This window comes from Acipenser ruthenus, chromosome 26 (assembly GCF_902713425.1).
Source record: "Acipenser ruthenus chromosome 26, fAciRut3.2 maternal haplotype, whole genome shotgun sequence".
Taxonomy (NCBI): domain Eukaryota; kingdom Metazoa; phylum Chordata; class Actinopteri; order Acipenseriformes; family Acipenseridae; genus Acipenser; species Acipenser ruthenus.
In genome coordinates, this window is record NC_081214.1 from 21,033,364 (window position 1) to 21,052,157 (window position 18,794).

At 37.2% G+C, this 18,794-nt stretch overlaps 1 protein-coding gene across 3 annotated transcripts in view; it reads right to left on the reverse strand.

Moving 5' to 3' along the window:
- Positions 1–647: 647 nt before the first annotated feature.
- Positions 648–18,794, reverse strand: part of LOC117430310 (tenomodulin) — a 38,926-nt gene continuing 20,779 nt past the window's right edge. For 2 of the 3 annotated variants that reach the window (XM_034050217.3, XM_059001393.1), the window contains exons 4-7: positions 15,026–15,133; positions 11,045–11,201; positions 8,768–8,904; positions 648–1,998 (exon numbers count right to left, since the gene is read on the reverse strand). In XM_034050217.3, coding sequence (XP_033906108.3) covers positions 1,789–1,998; positions 8,768–8,904; positions 11,045–11,201; positions 15,026–15,133 — 612 coding nt within the window. In that variant the 3' untranslated portion in view covers positions 648–1,788. The remainder of the gene's footprint in view (positions 1,999–8,767; positions 8,905–11,044; positions 11,202–15,025; positions 15,134–18,794) is intronic. The other variant, XM_034050218.3, reaches the window with a different exon arrangement.

Below are 18,794 nucleotides of genomic sequence, written 5' to 3' on the forward strand. Positions count from 1 at the left end.
CGTTCTGGCCTTGCAATCTACAATTGTACCAGTAATAATAAAAAAGGCTAACAACTTCTCAATTTTAAACCCTGTTTAATGTAATAATGGATTAAGCAGTAGCAGTAATGCTGTCAGAATTTTAATGTCTTGCTCTTGTCACAGTAACCTAAACTGCCGTTGCAGTCAAATATCTAGCAGGAATGCCTGCTGCCTCTGGTATTTTTGCATACATACAGTCTCTTCTAAGTTATATAACACAAGTGCCACCATCCATCAATTGCACTTAAAGAAACAGCTGTAGTGTTCAACCAAGGGCACTACTGCAGACAGCCTGGGTGAAGCAAAAATGGTGTTTGTTAACATTTAATATGGAAAAGAGAATTCAACATAATGCTTTTAAACCTGTATTTTATTGAAGCATGCATATTTTTTCACATATCATATTTAGAACAAATATTATAACTCGGGTTTATATGACAGTATTGTTTTATACCAGACATCGTGAACTGGGGTTCACTGAGTCGTGCTTCAGCAACAATTTCAAAAGCTTTGTCACAGGCAGTTTAGTGGAGATAGTTCTAATCTTACAAGGAAATGAGTTCGAGATTTTGGTTTACATATTCTTGGTGCATGATGATCTAAATGGCGATATCATTTAATCTGTCACTGTTTTGATCAACTGAATTGACCCAGATTGTCTCCAGCTTAAAACCAACACCCTATCACAAAACATGACAAGAAATTGGAGCTTTTGACCTGAAAGAACTACTGTGGTTTTCGGTATAATGTACATTGCTGAAATGAATGCCTGCAATCCCAGTTACCACTCATAATGTGGAGAGGAGACCTGAACCTTGCACTCTCTGGCTGACAAGCAAGAACTGAAGCAGCACATCTGCTAAAAATGGTCATATTTCTGTAGACTAGCAGATTTGTTAAAGTTATTCTATCTTCTGCAGGGCTTCTGTTCCATAGCATTACTGTTAGAGCAGGAGACGTGGGTACAGCAACATATTTGATAGAATAAGTCTGAATGCAATCAAGCAGTGGTAATTCCCCAGTCTACACAAGATTAAGTACATTGTATTGTAATAATAAGCATGCATACATATGTACAGAAAAGTAATTTAAGGCTAATTCTCATTTATTGTAAAAAATAAAAGCTGCGATTTCAAGTACCAGTGGGTAAATTGAAAAGCAGTGTTGTGGACTTTAGTTAGGGTTTGCGTTTCTCTAAGGAGAAGACAGCTAAATGTATAAGAATCCTAAACTACAGCTGTGCTGAAGCTGTTCCAGTCCCACCTCTCAATGACAAGTGTGATATCTGAGGAGGGGTCCCATCCTCACAATTACAGAATTGTAGTGCATGAAGTGAATATCAGTTAATGGTAAGCACTGTGTAAATATGTGCAATTAATGTGTCTGTGTTATGAAGTTATGTATACTAAAATGTTATTTACAAACTAGTTTAATAGCCCACACTAAAGCTTCCCATGCTTATTCTATGGGAGTGAGATTTCTTTCATTGAGGTTCATTAAGGTTATTAGGTTATGTTAAATATGTAATGTTACAAGACAGAGTACATTTGTAACAAGCTGAAAAACCAATACATTTGAAAAGGTATTAAAACAGCATAGAATAAGTGAAAAACGAACATGAATTTAATAAACATTCGATGGCATTTCAAAAACAGAAAAAGCTGCCCACTAAAAGATTAAAAAGAAATTAAAAGAAAATGGGTAAAACAATGCCTCAGGTCCTCACGGGTGCAGTACAGTATGGAATGCAGATCCAGTAAACAGCTTCTACACTCTCCCTAGCATCCGGGCTATCCACCAGTTGCACGGCATGACGATTCGGCAGATCACTCTGCCCCCCTGGTAGTAGTAAGGGTACGGCATGTAACCACGAAGAGGTTCGAAGTAGCGCTGGCAGAAGCGGTAACCACGGCGACAGTACTGGCAGCAGATCCCCCTTTCGTCCAGTCTGTCGTCCAGCTCCACTTCATTCTCCCTCTGTTAGAAACAAGGAATCATTAACCCTGAACACTGCCAAAGCCATTTTACACTCTCCCACACTGCGTCCCCTGGCAACTGCAAAGAAAAAAAAGTTTGGGGCAAATTATAATTACCTTGAATGTGGAGCCTTGATATGATAGTTTTCCAAATTTAGACTGTCCAAGTACAGTAATCACCACAACAGCTCAGTATAACTGGAGCACAGGGGGAGTGTCCCATGACAACACCAGTATTGGGGAGAGCTACGTAGCAACTTTGCAGGTATTAGACTGCCTAACCAGGGAGCACCAGAGTCTCTGCAATGCTACCTGTGCAACCCCTGGCTAATATCGGCATAGCCAAAAACACCACACAGCCAGGACGTTCCTCTGTGCTCCACTGACTGTACCCTTTGTGCCTTCACCAGGTAATCACTCGAGGACCCCTTGAGGGTGCAGATATTATTAAAATATTTCTTATTTTAGAATCAAGAATGTTTTTGTTTGTTTGTTTGTTTAAATACATATAAAAGATTGGCTTATGGAGTGGCACTAGGAGCTCATTCAAATTTTACAGATGTACTACATTTTCATTTTATGAGACGGAAACAAAAATATAGTGTTACCGACATAATTAAATATCCATTTGTTCTGTTATAATTTTTGAGCAGCCCCAACAAGGAATACAAAAGCAAAGCCTGAGAAGGCTGCATGTCAGGAACAGGAAATGAAATTGCAAGCAAGCACTCGTTTAACCCACAATCCATCACACTGCATTCCTGGCACCCGACACCCATGTTATAATCAGGTGTGTCGTTAGGCTAACAGAATGTGGAGTAGTGCTTTACAAATGCGCTAATCTCGATTCAGCTAATAAGCACATATGCAAATGGAGATCTAATTAGATGTAAAACAAATTAACTTAAACCATATATTCATCATGTAATTAGGTATGGCACCAGATTTATATATTATAGGCTTGCTGGACCTAATATAAGCGCTAAGCTTTAACTGTTACTGTGCTGCAGGCAATGTCTGGTGATTTTAGTCACTTCAAATAACCTTGCTACTTAAATGTTCCACAAAAACAGTAATGAACCTAAGAAGAATATACAGTATTGAAGAGGTGACGGTACTGCTATAAGAATGTCCAATACAGAGAGTTCAGCAAAATACTGCATCCGTGGTTTGATTCTGCAGATTCTATATTGAGTATTATGGTCATAAGGTTTACAAGACAGGGACCTCCTCTCCTCTGCGCTGTTTCAAAACTCCTGTGCAATAACAATCAGTTACTACCGGGGATATGAGAAGTGTTATGGGAAGCAAGCCATAGGTACAATAACAGTGATTTAACCTTTAACACTCATATCAAAATAACCAGTGTGAAACACACTAAGAGTGTATTGGCAATTCCCTTGATGTGGTTTACCAGGGCATAACACATAATAACACAATGCCCTTGACCTTGCCCTTGGTCTGTGCCAGTGACACAAATCATTCTTCACTTCCAGCTTTCTCTCTGACCCTTGGCAGCTCAACACTATTTTATTTGACGCCCCTTCAATTAAAAAGAGCTTGACACAGCTGGATAAGAGGATAATTACACAATTGCTTTCATCACGCCCCCCATATAATTTCAGCATACAAATGAAGGCTTTCTTTTTCCACTGCACCGTCTATCTTCCTGACCTTGACTTTAAGTGAAGGGGACAATCCTAAAGCAATTAACAGAATAATTATGGGCTAACAAGAATTTTATTTGCGCTTACCGAATGGGCCAGAATTTAAATAAGGGGTAAGTGAAACCCAAACGAAGGTAAATTGAGTAGAATTAATAGATTGTGTCTGGGCCTGATAAAGCTGTTACTGGATTAAGCATGGCAGCCTGTGATAAGAAAGACCTTGACTTGAGCACAGCCGGAACTTCCACCCTACTCCAGTAGGAGGTGCTCACTTATGGATACACACAGTGCACATTTCAAGAGCAGGGCATGTGTAAGATGAAAATCCAGGGACACTGTTTACATGCAAAACCTTCCCATTGAATGAACCAGGCATAGGTTCCTTTTTAATGGTACAATCAATAGTAATTTAATGGTACGATCCACAGAATGCAGGTTGCCTGAACTTCAACTGGACTGTTACAGCACTTTATCTCTACTATGACCATACAGTAATGGTATTAACTGAAATATAGAAATGAGTGGGGACAGCTTTTTCTCACCTTTCACAAGTCATACAGAAAATGCACTTCAATATTGGTATTACTATGTTAAACTGTAGTTAATACTCAAAACAACAAGTGGCATTGTATTGAGCAATGGTTCTAATGTTGTTTTGTATTCAATATGAATAGGTTGAAGTTTTACAAAGTTGTGGTAGCTTTACCAAATGTTACATACATCCAGTCACTGCATTTGCTCCCACTACATTTAAGATATAAAAGAGCCCAGCCTGGGAAGTCTGGACTTGTTGGTGCCTGAGAGCAATGAGGCAAATTGGCTTGAGAGTGAAAAGGACATTGCTCCCTGCAGGTCCCAAGCCAAAATCTCAAGCCAGTCTTGAACCACCCTTGCATAACTCATGCTGCATTCTAAACCACACTGGGGATCCACACAACACTGCATTTATTATGCAATTCTGACAAAGTAAATAATAATGGAATGCTCTAAAATAAATAAATAAATGAGCAAATTCACACAATTGGGACAACTCACTAATTATTTCACAGTTTCAGAGCTGCTAATCCCAGTGGTACAGTAATTGAATACTGCATGTTCATTGCAGTTTATATTTATATGGATTTATACAGGTACTGTAGGTATTCTCAGTGGTCCTGTATAAATATGATGCACCCAGCCACCACTCTTTACCTAAATGAATCCCTTGCTCCCTACTAAGACTATAAAAAAATAACCAAATCCAACATTAATGTACGTCAAAGGCCTGAGTTTATCATGGTAAGTAGCCTCTGCTTATGATAAGAACTATCAAAGAGCCAAGGACATTTAAGAAAGTTCACCATTGTTCTTAGGACTTAAGTCTCCAATTTACATACCCATACAACTGTATTTGTAGCTACATAACTTAAATCTCTATCCCAAGGAAATGGTGTTAGCTTTTCATGTAAAGCTGATTAAAAATGATATTGCTAGATTGTGGTTTAACATAGTGTTTCCATTTTTTAAATTGCTTTCTATAAGAAGAAAATAGAAAAAAATCAATAAATCAACTTACACATAATAACGTAACTAACTCCTATCCATTCACATTTCAGTGAAATGTTAATATATACAGCATTTGCAAAAGGAAAATGTAACAATGTGAAAATTGTATCAGTATTATTCTAATACGTTATAGCCACTGTTTTACATAGCTGTCTTGTTATGTCTTGAATATCTGAAAATTAATTGTGACTGCCACTTTAGTAATGCATTTTAATACCAATAATATTGGTCATTGTGTGACACTTTAAAATATGTGTCTATGATGCATTACTGATGATTAAAGGTTTAATATGAATATGTGTTTAATTGCTAGAATATTTCAAAATAATTTAGTATGAATAAAAAAATACTGGAGCATGTTTTCAGAACATTTACTACAGTCTTTAATTAATTCATTGTTAATCAAAAATGAGAAACAAACAACTTGAGAGTGTTTAATAGACCTTGGCCCATATTCATAAAACATTAGCATGCCAGTAAATGCATTGAAACCCGCTAAAGCTCTATGAACATAGACCCTTGAATTATATCCTTTGCTTGTTTGGTCCTTTATAAATATATACAGTATATATATATATATATATATATATATATATATATATATGTTCTATGTCTGGGTGAGGTACAGCTCTGTGAATAGGTTTCACAGTAAGGTTTTTACTTTGTTTTTCCATACAGAAACTCTTTGCCTGCAGGTTCTCATTGAACTGCCTGATCACCTTTTTCAGATTTCCGAATTGGATTCGGAGACTGAGAGCGCAGTGGAAATCGAAGACTTGGATGCGCTTCTTGCTGTTAGAAACGCACAAGGTTTGATCTGAAGCACAGCGGTCACATTGAAGATGCTCAGCCTCCTCTGAAATTCCTGTTGGCCAGGATTTACAAGCCAGGGAGCTCGGCTGGAAAAAGGACCCAATCATCTCCAAGGCTTATCTGAGGAATCTAGGTCAGGGACCCATGTTACAGTTTCTCTGATGTTCCTGGATGACAGTTATTCAGTTTGAAAGGTGTCCAGGAATGCTTCGGGATGGCAGCAGTGTTGAAAGGTCAGCTGTGTATTTCCTGTGACCTCTGTCACCAGAGCTTTAATGATTATTTATGAAAAGTACACAGCAGGGAAGATTAGTTTGAAGTACTAATACACTGTGGCAGGCTCTGAAGACATCGTCTGTTAAAGACCTGAGTTATTTCAGTAATGATCAGGAACACACCGGAACTGTATACCCATACCTTTAATATCTGCTGCAGGTTCAGAACAGCGGCTTTGCGTTTCCACAGATAACAGCCTGTGTTCTTTGACAAAATAATGAGTAAAATTGAGGCTGCTGTGAGTTGTATACATGTTAATAAGACACAATGTATATTTAGGCTACACATGATTCTTGAGCCTGGTCAATGGACCACAGCCAATCTTAAATCAATCAATTAACCAATAAACCTAATTAGCTTCTCTAAAGGGAGTCTTGGAGAGTCATTCTACTCCAGGTTCAATCGATATATGAAATCATGAACTACTTTAGGACCTGGTTGGATGTTTAATTAGTTCAATTTAACAATTTAGAACAACGGTTCTCAAACTGGGGGTCGGGATTCTCTGGGGGGGGAGGTCACCAAAGTGTTTTGGGGGGGGTACGAAACGACCACATCACAAGCCATAAAACTTAATGATACAGAGGTATTTTTTTTTTTATAAACTAGACATTTCATTCAAACGCTATCAGATTAAGTATACTACAGTATAACATTTTGATTTATTATTTAGCATTTTTATTTTCCATGCTTATGTGTATACAATAAAATACAAATTCATATATTTATATCATTAGAAATGTAATTTCTTCAATAGCAAAAGTCACGGGAATAGGTTTGAGAACCACCAATTTTATAACATGGTTGGAACAAAGACTTGGACTGTCCTTCCTGCATTTCGATTAAATTGCAGTCCCTGAGATTGATGCAGTTAGGTCCATATTATTGTTTATTCATGTTTTGTTTAAGTGTCTTACTTTTCTGCTCTAGACCCAAACTGCTCTGCTTCTTCTATCTGGGTGTTTAAGGAGCAGGGAATGCAACAGCATCACAGAGCACGCTGCAGCATCACAGGGCATGCTGCAGCATCACAGGGCACGCTGCAGCATCACAGGACATGCAGAAGCATCACAGGACATGCAGCAGCATCACAGGACATGCAGCAGCATCACAGGGCACGCTGCAGCATCACAGGGCATGCAGCAGCATCACAGGACATGCAGCAGCATCACAGGGCACTCTCATTTTTGGAGTTATTTTTAATGACCTGCACTTGAGCTGCTGCCACAAGCAGCACCGTCTGGAAAAGACAGATGCTTTGATGAGGAAAAACCACCAAAGCTTTAAAAGGCAATATTAATTAACTTGTGTTCGAGCCAGCAGAGGCATCAGATAATATGGATCAGATCTACTGTGTTTTCAAAAGCTGCAGTGTCGGTTTACTAATGCGGCTGTATGCCGGAGTGAGATTAGACTGCAGATGTGTTCCTCCCTAACAAAGACATGCATGTGTGTTCAAGTGTGTGTTTGTGTGTAGATCTGCAGCAATCACCTGGTACTTGATTGTGTGCTTTGATCAGTTGAGTCACTGTAACACCCCACTGAGACCAACTACTTCCCTTGATAATGATGATTTATTCATAAAGGCATTATTTAATTGTATTAGAAACGTTGTTAAATGCACTCATTAATATGGTAAATGCGGTTTTATTGTGTTAGTGAACTGATTTTATAATTGAGCATTTTTAAACTGTGAAACAGATGCTGTTGTGCAGTTGTTATGCAGCCACCAGAGCCTGCCTGCTACAACACTGAAGCACTTTTGCCAAAAGAGTTTTCTCCTCATTAATTAACAGATAATTAATAAATAAATGGATTCATCCATTAGTTAATAACCTCAGGAGGATCTTACGTTAAAGGGTATTCTAAGCTGCTAGCACCCGAGAAAAAATATTTAAAGACACTGCACAATTTTGTTTGCAATAAATTATTTCATCAACGTTAAAGGGCCAATTCTGTTTTTTGGAAAGGTAAAGGATCTTTGTTGATCTAAATAATGCATTTTTCTTATTTAGACCTATCATGTCTTTTCTCTTAGTTCTGCTAACCTGTCCCACTGCAACACTTCACTGGATGTTAGAAATACCACATTTGTTCTATGTGGTATATCCTTCTGTTGTATGTTTTGCATCCACTAAGGCCCAAGTGTTACAGGTGGACAGGTTATTGGTTGCACTCTGGTGTACCAGGTGAACTTAGACAGAAATCATGTTTAAGAACACCAGCATGTGATGACTGAAACAGAAACTGATATGGAAAGTGAAGCTTAAACCACAAGCATAACAAGTAGTTAGAAAAACTGTGATATTGCATATCTAAAATTACTCTTTAAGGTGAACATCATCCCATTTTAAATTAAATCTTGCTTTTTGCAAAGCTTAGAATTCGTTATTGATTTCTCAGTTATTGTGGAAACCGAGAAAACAGCACTCTGGTGCAGAGTAGTGTACAAGGAATCTGACCACTTACATAGTCGTTGACAGGGAGGTGGTCTGTAATGTCTCGGGCCTTGCGGTTTCCTTTTGGTTTGGCGAGTAGGGAAGAATCCTCACGAGCCTCATCATCCTTAGATAGCTCTACATCTTCAATGTCATGGAACTCTGCATCTGAAATGTAAAGCTTTTTTGAATTATCAAATTAAAACAGGAGATGAATGCAGGATACCCATGCAATCAAACATTTCCATTACCATTGTCTTCCGTGACTCCCCATCAAAATGTTTGTCATTTTTTAATAATCTTCTATTAAGTTGAACCTGTGTGTAGGAGGAAAGCAGGCAACAGTACTACTTGAAACTGAAAATACACCCACTCCTCGTTATACCGCCCCACTCTATACTGCGGGTTCGGATATATTGTGGTCCTGGAGTTGGCTCCCCATTTTTACAGTCTAACCACGCATGCCTCTGAATATTATTCACTGCATTAGATCATCGATCATTTGACGGTTTAATTTGCTGTACGGAGCTCAAACGTAGTTAAAAGATGGATACAGAAAACGACAGCGACGAAGAAAACACATAGACTGTCATGACCATGCCAAGTGCCAGTGAAGCTTTACAGGGTTTACAGTCTTGCAATTCCTTGAGAGCTGCGATGTCGACACAATTCAACTGAAGGAGATCCGTAACATGATGCGCATTTTTCAGAACAGCCACGTGAATTTACTGTTCCACATTTTATTTGATCTTAATGCTCCTACAAGGCAATTAACATGGGAGTCATGCATTAAAGGAATTGTTTACAATGATGACAAATGTGTTGAAAGATGCCTAATAGAGACCTAAGAAACCATCAACTGTGGCCAGTTGAACAATGACTTAAAGACTTGCGTTATTACCTACAGAGCTATTTGTGCATTATACAACGATTAATTAAGAATTGATTTTATTTCTGAAACACTGGAGAATGACTCCATCCATGTCTTGATTCAGTAAACGGAAGACTTGAGGAAGTAAATCAACTGTATCCAGAAAGTTGCTGCAATTCCTTTACTTTCTGTAAAAAGATCAAACTTTTCTCTCCTAGAATGTCTGTCTGTCTGTCAAATTATCATGCAGAATATTCCATGCTTTAAATCTTCTGTCCAAAACTGACACTTAAGTAACAGGGTCAATAATGCCCCTGTAATCTTGCACATATTTATTTGTCATTTGTATGTTTAATTTTGATAATTTTACACTTTGATTTGATTAGTGCACGTTGTATATGTTGTTGACTAACACTTTGTAATTGATTTATCACTTTCTAGTAGCTTCTCCACTCAGTTCACTTGTTATGCCTTATTGGTACCGACTAACTGAATTATTGATAGTTTTACACACCTGAAGATAAATAGCCCACACCTCTTGCAAACTGGACGGCCATCCTGGGGGTTTGTGTCTGTTGTCCTTCCTTTGTTGTGTTTTGGTTGTGCAGGAATGGGAACACAATTTTAGTGTTTGGAACGGAGAGTAACAGAGGGAAGTGAAACAAACCTGTACATGGACTTTCCTGATGATGAGTATTCAGCTGACGTACAGTATGCCGGTTTGAACAATGTGTGAATTAAGAGTTTTTAGCCTGTCGGTAGCTAATCGTGACCTATGGTATGGAGAGTAAAGTAAGAGATTGTTATACAGAGTTTTCTCTCGCTCTGATGCTCCGGCCCCTGCACAGACAATGTGTTATATGTTTTGTGTTTTTACATTAGTCAGTGTTGGTGTTTATTATTATCCTCTATTTTATGCCTGGTTAATGAACCGTACCCTTACTACATTCACTAAGCACTTTCCAAAGTGAAATATTGCCGTTTGCACTTTTGGTGATTAAAATTACTTTCAACAAATCTTAATGATGATGACCTGTTAATGGAAAATCTGTTATTGATCACTTGCTGGTGAACTGAATAGTTGTGGTCCTATATAAAGGTATTGAACAATGCGTTGCTGCTTCTTTTAACCGTGCTGTCAAATTGAAACATTCTCATTGATTTTATATGTATCTATTGTCTGTGTTTTTCTCGGTGACACTGTTCCCCGTATTCAACTCTGTATCCAAATAAAAAGAACCTGATCAATTATTATTGAATATTGTTCTGTGCTTATCGCACTGAACTGACGTAGTCAGACTACATATAAAAAATAACCCCTCATTTTACAAGCTGTGTTCCCTAAAACTGCTACCTGATCAATATGGTTCTCAGTAATTACCAATTAGAATCAAAGCAGCCACCTGGAGTTTAAAAGACTAAGCAGGCACAGCATACCTTTGAGGGATGATGGGTGGATCCAGTGAATAGGCAGGGTTTCACAGACTTCAAAGATTTTCGAGTCCAGCAGGAAGGCACGGTTCTCAATAGGTTCCTCAGCTGGAACCCACACTTGAGAGTCCTCAAACTCGGTTGCTGTGATATCCTCCTCCTGCTGAAAAAAAAAAATAATACTTGGCAGCCTTTTGTGCTCCCTTCAAAGGTCTTAGAGAGGTGCATCAGTCAAGTGTAGTTTGATCTTTGTCTTTTATCCAGGGGAATAGTAACAAAGACTCTCTAGTCCTGCACTTGACAACAGACTCACATTTGCAGAAAGATTGTTTCCTGTGGTGCACCCTTGCATTTATTTTTTGCAGTATACCATGGTGTAAGGTTTGTTTTCTTCTTAACAATAAGAAGTCAATCTTCTTCAGGCAATTTCAATCAAAAGAGTTTTATCATATGGAACAAAGCAAATCCAAAGACAGTACAGGACGCAATCACGGGAATACTATAAGCAAAGTTACAGGTCTCAGCAGGTGAAATCTTGAGCAACAAACCTGCAGGTAAACCTAACGGTCTCAACAGGTGGTCTTCGAGCCCTGAAACAATTGTTACAGACATTAATATACTGGGCAGCTAACTGCCCACAATGAGTGGAACTCCACCTTCACCAATGAAAAGGAGTCAGCCCCGCTTTACTGGAGGTGCGCCAGCAAACGCCCCATGACACGGCACAAACAGCACAGTGTGTCACCCATAGCAGAAGTTTGTGAATTCAAACCAGGTTTAGCTGGGTTGATTGGGGTTCGCACCTATTGATTAAAATTAGCTTTTTAAGTAGAAACAACTTATGCATAAACAACATCCACCCGAGGTCACAACTGCTCTCTGAGCCATGAGAAACCAGTTTCTTTCTTACTCTCAGACACAGAGGCACCTCAAGCTGCAACAGAGCCACAAAGACAGGACAGAACTAAGTAGTATATTTGAAAAGCCTTACATTAAATAAGAAAATCACACAATGTTCAGACACAGTTTCAAAAATCATGGTATACAGTATGCAGAATTTAGGATGATAAAAATGAATTATATTATTAGAAAATGGAATACTTGAGTTCCTTTCAATAATTCCTCCCAAACAGCTTATAAATCTACTTCTGAAACCAATCAACTCCTATTCAATATTAGTTTTATTCCATAGAGAAATGGCCTTCTAATTCACAAAAATAGAAGCCTTCTTCAAGAGTGGAATACAATGTGTTTTCCACAGCAGCCCTGGTAAAGTATAAATAATTATAATTTGATAGTCTGTAATCAATGATCTGTAACTGGGTGTGCCTCCAAGGACCCTCAAAGAATAGGGACAATCTCATCTTATTGAGTTCTTCTTGGAGAAATCATTTTAAATTAATATAAGGGATAAACAGTCATCTGTGGCAGATTTTTTTAATTGCTTAATAAATAGAAAGCAGATTGTGTGAAATAGCTTTTATTTTGTATTAATCAGATTAGTTCAGCTTGTTCACCTTTGCTCAAAATAATAATAATAATAATAATAAAAAAAATCTGAGAAATCACCATAGAGAGCATATGATTGCTTGTCATTCATTTATGGTATGCTGAGACTGTCAGCTCTCTCTCTGTATATATATATATATATATATATATATATATATATATATATATATATATATATATATATATATATATATATATATATATATTATAATACATCAAACATGGGATTACTACATAACCTTACCCACCATGTAACAAGGGACAGAGGGAGAGTAATGTTTGATCTAATATTTAAGGTTATTTTTTATTGTCAATCCTTCTGGGCATATAAAGTATACATTGTATAGTTTCACATCTGCTGTCCACAAAAAAAATAATAATAATTTGAAGTAAACTTTAAAAGGAATATACTATAATGAGTTTTGGTAAATAATATAATAATATTTATGGACAGCTATGAATTAAAATGAAGATGAATTAAAATTAATTTAATTCCGTTTTTCTCTGGCTAGTAACAGAAAGACTTATGCCTCCTTGCAATTTATTGTCAGGCCTCCAACAAGATAGATATCCATATGTTTCATCAAACCCATTCACAAACATTAAGGAATACCCCCCTTATGAAAAAGGCTTGAAATTCCCAGTTGATTAAACTAAGTGATGGTGAAACTGGTCGTCTGGTTGAATCCCAGGAAAACCTGTCCTCTTCAATATGCACACGCAGCTTTGCACTAATCCTCCACACTCTCTCTTCATCGCCTCCAGTACCTCACACAATCTACCCAGTCGTCTCCCACTGCAACCTGAGCAAAGCTCTGTTTTGATGGATTACACAGCTGTGAATTAGGGCTAAACAGAAAAATCTAATTAGGTTGTAAAACAGCAATGCAAAAAATAGTAGGGACATATGGCGTTGGGCAATTAGTATTTTCAAACACAGATTAAACCTTAAAAGTGAATGGAGAATAAAAAAAGGAAAAGACCAGCTTCTTTGTTGTGTCAGTGTTGTTTCAAGAAAAAGAAAAAAAAAGACATGGATAATCAAGACAATGCTTATATTGCGGCAGACTAGAATTCAAAAGACAATTGAAGTTTATTTACGAATAGAGATGCAGCAAGACAAGTCCCCCAGCCTGGAAAACTTCCCAAAGGCCTGAGGCTCTGCCAGGGACCGAGCTTGGGGGGGTTCAGAATCAGAGAACAAACTGCCAGTTGATCTACAGATCAAGCCCACCTTACGGAGCAAATTAAACTAACACACAGCTGTTGCGACTTTGAATATTTAACAGGAACAGCAGAAGAATTTGTACAAAATGGTGGAGAATGTACAAGACCAGCAGAAAAGTTTTAAATTCAAAGAAAGGAGCCTTGCACAGCTGTAGCTGTCATGTATGGCATTTAAGAGCTGTGTGTGTTATCTCCCAGAGGCAGCCCACTTAAGCCTTACAGAATAGCCTAACCAAGATATAAGTCCACTTCCAGAAGGTGTATGCACAAAGCAATGCCTGGTTACTGAGGGAATATTTAAGACACATGGTCAGCATTAAGGTTACCAGGTGATGCTGCTTGATTAAGGTATTTCTCTTGGGAAATTACAGCCTCTGAACTTCTATCTGTGCGGGTTTAGAAAGGACAGCTGCTGTGAGCTGAGGATGACGGAGGTGGCACCGCAGCGGGAAGCCGAGAACCATGGCAACATATATTGTGTCTAATTCATTGTAATGCAAGGTTTTAACCAGGGCTATAGTATAACTGCATGGCTATGATTACACATTTAACAGTATAACTGCATGGTTGAAGGTATATTTGCATGGTATGGTTTAGATTTGTGCTGTTGCTGTGTAATAAATAAACATCAGTCTGTGCTCTGAGTGGCTGAACTGACATTGAGTGTTGTATAACATTAAATAATTGCTTTGGGACTTTGTTTGAGGCTTAATTGGTTCAATTATTCAGTTAAGAACATGGCTGGATCAAATACCTGCTCTGGAGAGGTCATATTTGCCCATCCCTGACATAGATGGAATTGAGTAACTTCCATCTGAAGAGGATATATGTCAAATTTCAGAGCAGGGAAATACTATACATGAAATCTTTGCTGAAAGAAACAGCAGCTACGTTTTTTAACAATTATTTTTATTCATTTTCCAATTTTCTCCCAATTTGGAATGTCCAATTATTATTCAGCCAGGAGGTTCACCGCTGCAACCCCTGAACCGACTCGGGAGAGATGAAGACAAGCACTTGCGTCCCCTGAAACGAGTGTCGTCAGCCGTCCATTTTTTTCACTCTGCAAGCCCGTCGTGTAGCCATATCCAGAACTTACAGCATCGGAGGACCGCGCAGTTCTGAATCCCGGCCAGCCACAGGGGTCGCTGCAGAGCTTGACCAATTGTGCATCCAGTAAAGGCACTCTGCCCAGAGTGCAGGATGCGCCACTAGGGAGCCCCAGCCCCTATTGATGTTAATAAAACTCACCAGCCCCACAGCATCTCCACTCTCCAGTTCTGTGATGTTGGGAAGTTCTTTGGTTTGGGTCCTGATGTAACATTTCTGATGTTTGGCAAAGCGGATTCCAGTTATTCCCTTTACACAGAGAAAAATAAAATAACTTAGTACGGGACAGAAATGTTCAGAAATTAAAATGAACAAATGATTTAGAGAGATGGGATACACTTAAAAATACAGGTACAGAAAAGAGTAGCTTTGTATGGGTCTGAAATACATATACAGTATGTATATTGAAATATAGCAGTAGAAGATATCACTAAAGAACAGAAGAGGTTAACATTTTCACTGCTACCCAAAATACTTTAATACTTCAGGGCTTCAAGTATTTCATTTGAAAGCAGATTTTTGATCCACAGCCAGTTGGATACTCTTTCCATTGCAATTGTAGAAAAAAATGTTGGACATTCAAATATTTCATTGGATTATTTTATCATAACTTTTTCCATCTGCTTTCCTAGACCATCGCTGCTTTTAGAGTAAGACACTAGTTAACCAAGAATAAACCATATCTGACTGTAACACAGAGCGAGATCAAGGTTTTAGTCTTATACTGTATGTGGCCAAAGATATTTATTGTTTTTGTTATTCAGTAGTGTATTTTAATACCTTATCAAGGGGGTTACATTCACATGAAGGGCTTTATAAATTATATTCACATACTGTGAAAAATACTATAGTGCCATTCTAAAAAAAAATATAGTGAGTTTCTTATTGTAAACTACAGTACATAGTTCAGTATTTTACAAGATACCATAGTGTTTGTTTTTACTGCATGGGTACTGTGCATACATACTGTAAGTAGAAAACAAACTACCAAATAAAGTTTCAAATTCATTTGAAAGCGTCTAGTTTAACTTGAAAATAAAACCCAGAGTGTGTCTTCCTTTTTTTGTGATCAGTCCCTATTTAATTTGTTGGTTTGGAAAGAAATCGTCTACATAAAGAAAGGCTGTTTCTGAATCTACAGATAAGACACAGTGATTACTAGAGTTACTCAAGCAGAACATAAAGAAAGAGACGTAAAAGAAACTGCAAAGGGATGTGATTACAAAATGCACCAAGTGTCAAAATAATTCCTTGTCATTTGGCTGATTAAACGTACAAACAGAAACTCTGCATTTCATTGTGTAATTATCTGGTTGTAATCACCTATTGCTTACACCTCAGTGTAATGATTAAAGACCTTCCTTTTAATCTGGGTTGTATCTTTCTGTTTGCATTTTCCATGCTGTCAGCTCAAACCATGGAAGATCTACGTTATGAAGGAAATGGTATGCATGATGTTTTTTCTGTTATCAGATTGAGATATCAACATGTCTCCTTTAAAGAACATTTTTTTAAAAGGAGACAACTGATCATCTTTCCTTTTTATATGGTAATAAACATTTCCTGGCTGGTCAGGTACATAACCATTTTAATCTATTTTGTATGCACAAAATAATGAACTATATATTTTTTTGGCGAAGGAAATTATTTCCACATCCCCTTATTACAAAGGCTGTGGAGACAACACTAATTCCTGCTGTGGTCTTAAAATCCAGTCAATCCCATACCAAGAACTTCAAGGAATTAAAGAAATGAAACCACAGCGAAATTATTACAGTGAATTTAACAATAGGGATATAAAAGCAAGTCACTTGATACATTGAATCTAAAAGCTTGCCGTATAGGGATGTAGTTGAATTCTGAGAACCAGAACATTCAATATAGAGTCAGTTCTGGGTGTCTAAGAGCAAGTTTTCAAAAGAGAGAGGAAAACGTAATTCTGTTACCCCTGTAAATGTCAACTTTATTTGAATTCTTGTTTTACTGAATGGGGAGACATAAGCTTTTTTTGTTATTATCATTATAGTATAATATTCTGGAATTGTTCTTTTGTCTTTAATATTATTCTAAGAGCTGAGTTTTGCTATATCAACCCGTTTTAATAGACACGCCACAGAAAGAAGCTAAGGTCTTCTTTCACACTGCAATCCTATATCCCATACTATATACCTCTGCTGCATTCATATCTGCTGCTGCCGCAAATTTTTATTTTAACTGCTTCTTATGTATTTTGTTCAGTCCTCCAGTTTTTTCTTTCTTTCTGAGGTATCTCTCATGTTCTCAAGCAGCTTTTCTGTTGTCCTCAGGACATCCACATTAGCCTAAGAAAATTGAAATGGAACAGTGCTTTGGGTCCTGATGGCATTTTCTCCCTATTTCTATTCAGACTTTCTAGCCTTGGGTCTCAGAGAGGATTGTTTTTAAGGTGGCTTTAGAGTATCTAATGACCTGCAACATCCGTTCTCTATAAAAATCAATTTCACTCTCTGCCTTCAGCTAACACTTAGGAAGTTCCTGTTTTTTCAATGTTTCTAAAAAAAAAAAAAATCTTTGTTTAGTTGTGTTTTTTATCTCGCTCTCTCGGCACACCCCTCAACAAACAAATATAATAAGGTAATGTTTTTTTTTCTTTTTTAATCAAAAATCTTTTGAACTCTTTACTTGCTTTCTCTTTTTTTCTTCCAGGTGTCTCTCGATCCAATAAATCTTCATGCACTAATAGAGACTGGAAATAACCAAGAACAGTCAAGGTAGAATTGAAATAAATGAATACAGCTTGGAGGTATTTTTAGAGTGGGGAAAAAGAAAAAGTGTGTGACTCATTATAAAGGGCCAGTAAGACTTTACTTTAAGTTTCTTTAACTACACTGCAACTACATTGTAGTTACACAATTATTACACATATGAATGTGTAGTTACAACATGTTTAATTACACAATGAAAAATGTTACTCTCCTCTTTTGTAATTACACTGTGTTTCAATGCGATTTATTATTTACAATATAAATACTATGTAACAGCACATGTAATTACAGTATAATTACAGTATAGTTAGAGACACTCCATGTAAAGTCTTACCAAAGGACCAAACTAGATAGGAAATCAAGAACATATAACTCAGATGGTTAGAATGGCATCATTCTTATGTTTTTATATACCTGCCTTCCAAAAAAGCATTTTAATATCTGTGATAGATTATAGGTAGACAACAAGTGTGCTGCTCTTTGTTTCATTCTCATTTTTCTTGTTAGAAAAGTAATCAGTTATTTACAAAAGTGATTCACAGATGTTTCAGTATTAAAAAAAAAGTATGTGAAATGATATATTTGGGAGTAATGCACTGCAATAAGAAACAGGATACAGCACATTCAAATATTTTCTAAGGTTCCTATATTTAAACAGGTTGCTTTGAATGTTAGCTAACTGGTGTCTGAACAATTTAGTAGCTGTTTCTTTATGAAAGAGTTTTTTTTTTTTATTCCAACCTCTTTCAAGAGTAGTCTGTTGCAAAAAAACAAAATTCGTACTTTAATATTTAATAAATAATGAAAACGTTAAAAAAAGCAATTTATTTCTAAACCACGGAGATGAAGGATGTGTCTGTGTATGCCGTAGGTTCATTGATATTGTTGTGAAGTTGTCAAATAGAATAGAGAATGATGTCTTTCAAGTAGCAGGTATGTATTTCCAATCACTGCTGTGATGCATATTATTTTGTACCATCACTACAGTAATGGAGCACAACAATACACAAAACTACAGGGCGGATTCAATCACTAAATCTGTTTGAACCATTACAAAGTTTGCCTTCACTGTTTCTCAAGGGGGAAAACAATGTAAATGTTACAAAAACAAACCAGAAGCAGCCTAGAATGCTAATGTAACTGCTGCTCCCTAAACCCAAGCTAGT